The sequence below is a fragment of the Sodiomyces alkalinus genome (genome assembly GCF_003711515.1).
Source record: "Sodiomyces alkalinus F11 unplaced genomic scaffold SODALscaffold_16, whole genome shotgun sequence".
NCBI lineage: Eukaryota > Fungi > Ascomycota > Sordariomycetes > Glomerellales > Plectosphaerellaceae > Sodiomyces > Sodiomyces alkalinus.
The window spans coordinates 177,690-179,982 of NW_021167094.1; the positions used below are offsets into that span (position 1 = coordinate 177,690).

A 2,293-nucleotide genomic window follows, 5' to 3' on the forward strand; every position below is an offset into this window, starting at 1 on the left:
TAACGTTTTAACGTTGTTATAGGGTTAATTTAACCACCTGTTTTTACACGTTTTTAACGTTTTTAGGTATAAAAAGAGCGCACTTTTTAATAAGCCGTTTAATCGTTGGATTTATATCTAGGCCTCTATTTTACCCTAGATTTACGGCTTTAATTAAGCAGAATAGTCAGGATTAATCCTGCAGTTCTGGGGGGGTATATTAGATGCCTATAGCCACCTTATCGGGGTGTGACTTACGCCATTTCTGTAGACGGATAGGGTACTTCCGACCGATGTATCCACATCAATTTCCCCTCCTTTTACTTCATAGTTAGACATTTCCGCAGAGTATCTTTTACTCTTCTTCAATGCACACACATCTTTTGCGTACCTTATTTTGTGTGCTGACATACCAAGTACGGATACCTACAGCTAGGTAGGTACTTAACTCCGTCCCAATAGCCGAGCCACCACGGTCCACGCACCGCCAGCGCGCACCGCAATTCGGCTCAATCCCAACACCATGGTCTTCACATCACCATCATGGGTCCCGAGCTTGCCAATCGGTATGTCCCCTAGAACATCTTCCAATGTCGGGCTCTCATAATAGCTAACATACTGATCGCAAAGACCCTCCCGATACTGTCTCCCTTGACGAGTTCATGACAACGGAGAAGTATGGGCGCTACTCCCTCGTCAAGTCAAAGAACCCTTTTACCTGCGGCCTTTCCGGTAAGACATACACTGCTACAGAGGCGAAGACGCGTGTCGAGTTTCTGGCCAGGGCTCTCGCCAAGAGACTCGAGTTTGCTCCCAATGAAGGAACCGAGTGGGACAAGGTTGTTGCTCTCTACTCTTTGAACACCGTAAGATGCCATGCCATACGTCTATCTCTCTCGGGATATCAGCCAAGGCTTATTTGATTGACTAGATTGACTACCTTCCATTCACCCACGCTGTCCATCGCCTCTCCGGCATAGTTACCCCTGCCAGCGCCGCCTACTCTGCTGCTGAGGTTGAGCACCAGCTCCGGTCTTCCGGCGCCAAAGCCCTCTTCACCTGCATTCCCCTCCTCGACACGGCCCTAAAGGCGGCCAAGGCGGTCAACATCCCCAATGACCGCATCTTTATCATGCCCATGCCCGGCGCTGCCACAACGACGCCTTTCGCAACCATCGATGACCTGGTCGAGGAGGGCAAGTCCCTACCGCCATTGGAGCCTCTGAAATGGGTCAAGGGACAAGGCGCCCGTCAAGTAGCCTTCTTGTGTTATTCGAGTGGCACATCGGGACTGCCGGTATGTCTTTGTCACAATTCGCCCATCGGGTCAAATGCAACGGCCTGGCCTGGGTTGCTTCTCTCCCCGTCTAAGTTTCGCCTGCTCACTCTAGCAACACTAGAAAGCCGTCATGATTTCCCATCGCAACGTCATCGCCAACATCATCCAGTACACCACCTTCGACTCTGTGCCGAGGACGCAACTGGGTGTCGACACTCAGGTGGTGCTAGGTCTCCTCCCCTTCAGCCATATCTACGGCCTCGTCGTCATCGCCTTCGCGAACACTTTTCGGGGTGACGAGGTTATTGTGCTACCCAAGTTTGAACTCAAGACCTTTCTAGAAGCTGTGCAAAATTACAAGATTGGACAGCTATTTGTCGTATGTGACTGCACCGCTTTCTTTTCTTTCGCCTTCACTTTCTGTGCTTCTCTCTGACAATGCAACCAGGTCCCTCCTATTGTCATTCAGCTCCTTCGCAATCAGGAACTCTGCCGCAAGTACGATCTCAGTGCTGTTCGCTACCTCTATACTGGTGCGGCCCCGCTGGGAGCCGAGACGGTTGATGATGTCAAGAGGCAGTACCCTAAATGGCGAGTAGGCCAGGCGTATGGTAAGCACTGTGGCACTGCGAATGGGGAGCGGAGGAAAAGGCCGAGATGAAAGGACTAGCCTGGACTTACCTTTCCTTTGCTAGGCATGACGGAGACCTGCACAGTGGTCTGCACTACAAGCGAGACCGACATTGATGTCGGGTCCTCGGGCTCCCTCGTTCCTGGAACCCGTGCAAAGATTGTAGATCCGACCACGGGTCAAGAGATCACCGAGGACAACAAACCCGGCGAGCTTCTTGTCCAGGGGCCTTCCGTCGTTTTGGGCTACCTCAATAACACAAAGGCAACCGCCGAGACGTTTGTGTGGCTTGAAGATGGCCGTTGGATCCGGACCGGCGACGAGGTTATTGTGCGCAAGGCCGCCTCGGGCCACGAGCACCTTGTTATTGTGGACCGGATCAAGGAATTGATTAAAGTCAAGGT

At 51.8% G+C, this 2,293-nt stretch overlaps 1 protein-coding gene across 1 annotated transcript in view; it reads left to right on the top strand.

The window, feature by feature from the left end:
- The first annotated feature begins 356 nt into the window (after positions 1-356).
- SODALDRAFT_329528 (AMP-binding enzyme) overlaps positions 357-2,293 on the top strand; it is a 2,615-nt gene continuing 678 nt past the window's right edge. Inside the window, exons 1-6 of the mRNA XM_028610973.1 lie at positions 357-545; positions 610-845; positions 911-1,276; positions 1,380-1,637; positions 1,707-1,869; positions 1,954-2,291. Of these exons, the coding sequence (XP_028462471.1) occupies positions 503-545; positions 610-845; positions 911-1,276; positions 1,380-1,637; positions 1,707-1,869; positions 1,954-2,291 (1,404 nt within the window). The 5' untranslated portion in view covers positions 357-502. The remainder of the gene's footprint in view (positions 546-609; positions 846-910; positions 1,277-1,379; positions 1,638-1,706; positions 1,870-1,953; positions 2,292-2,293) is intronic.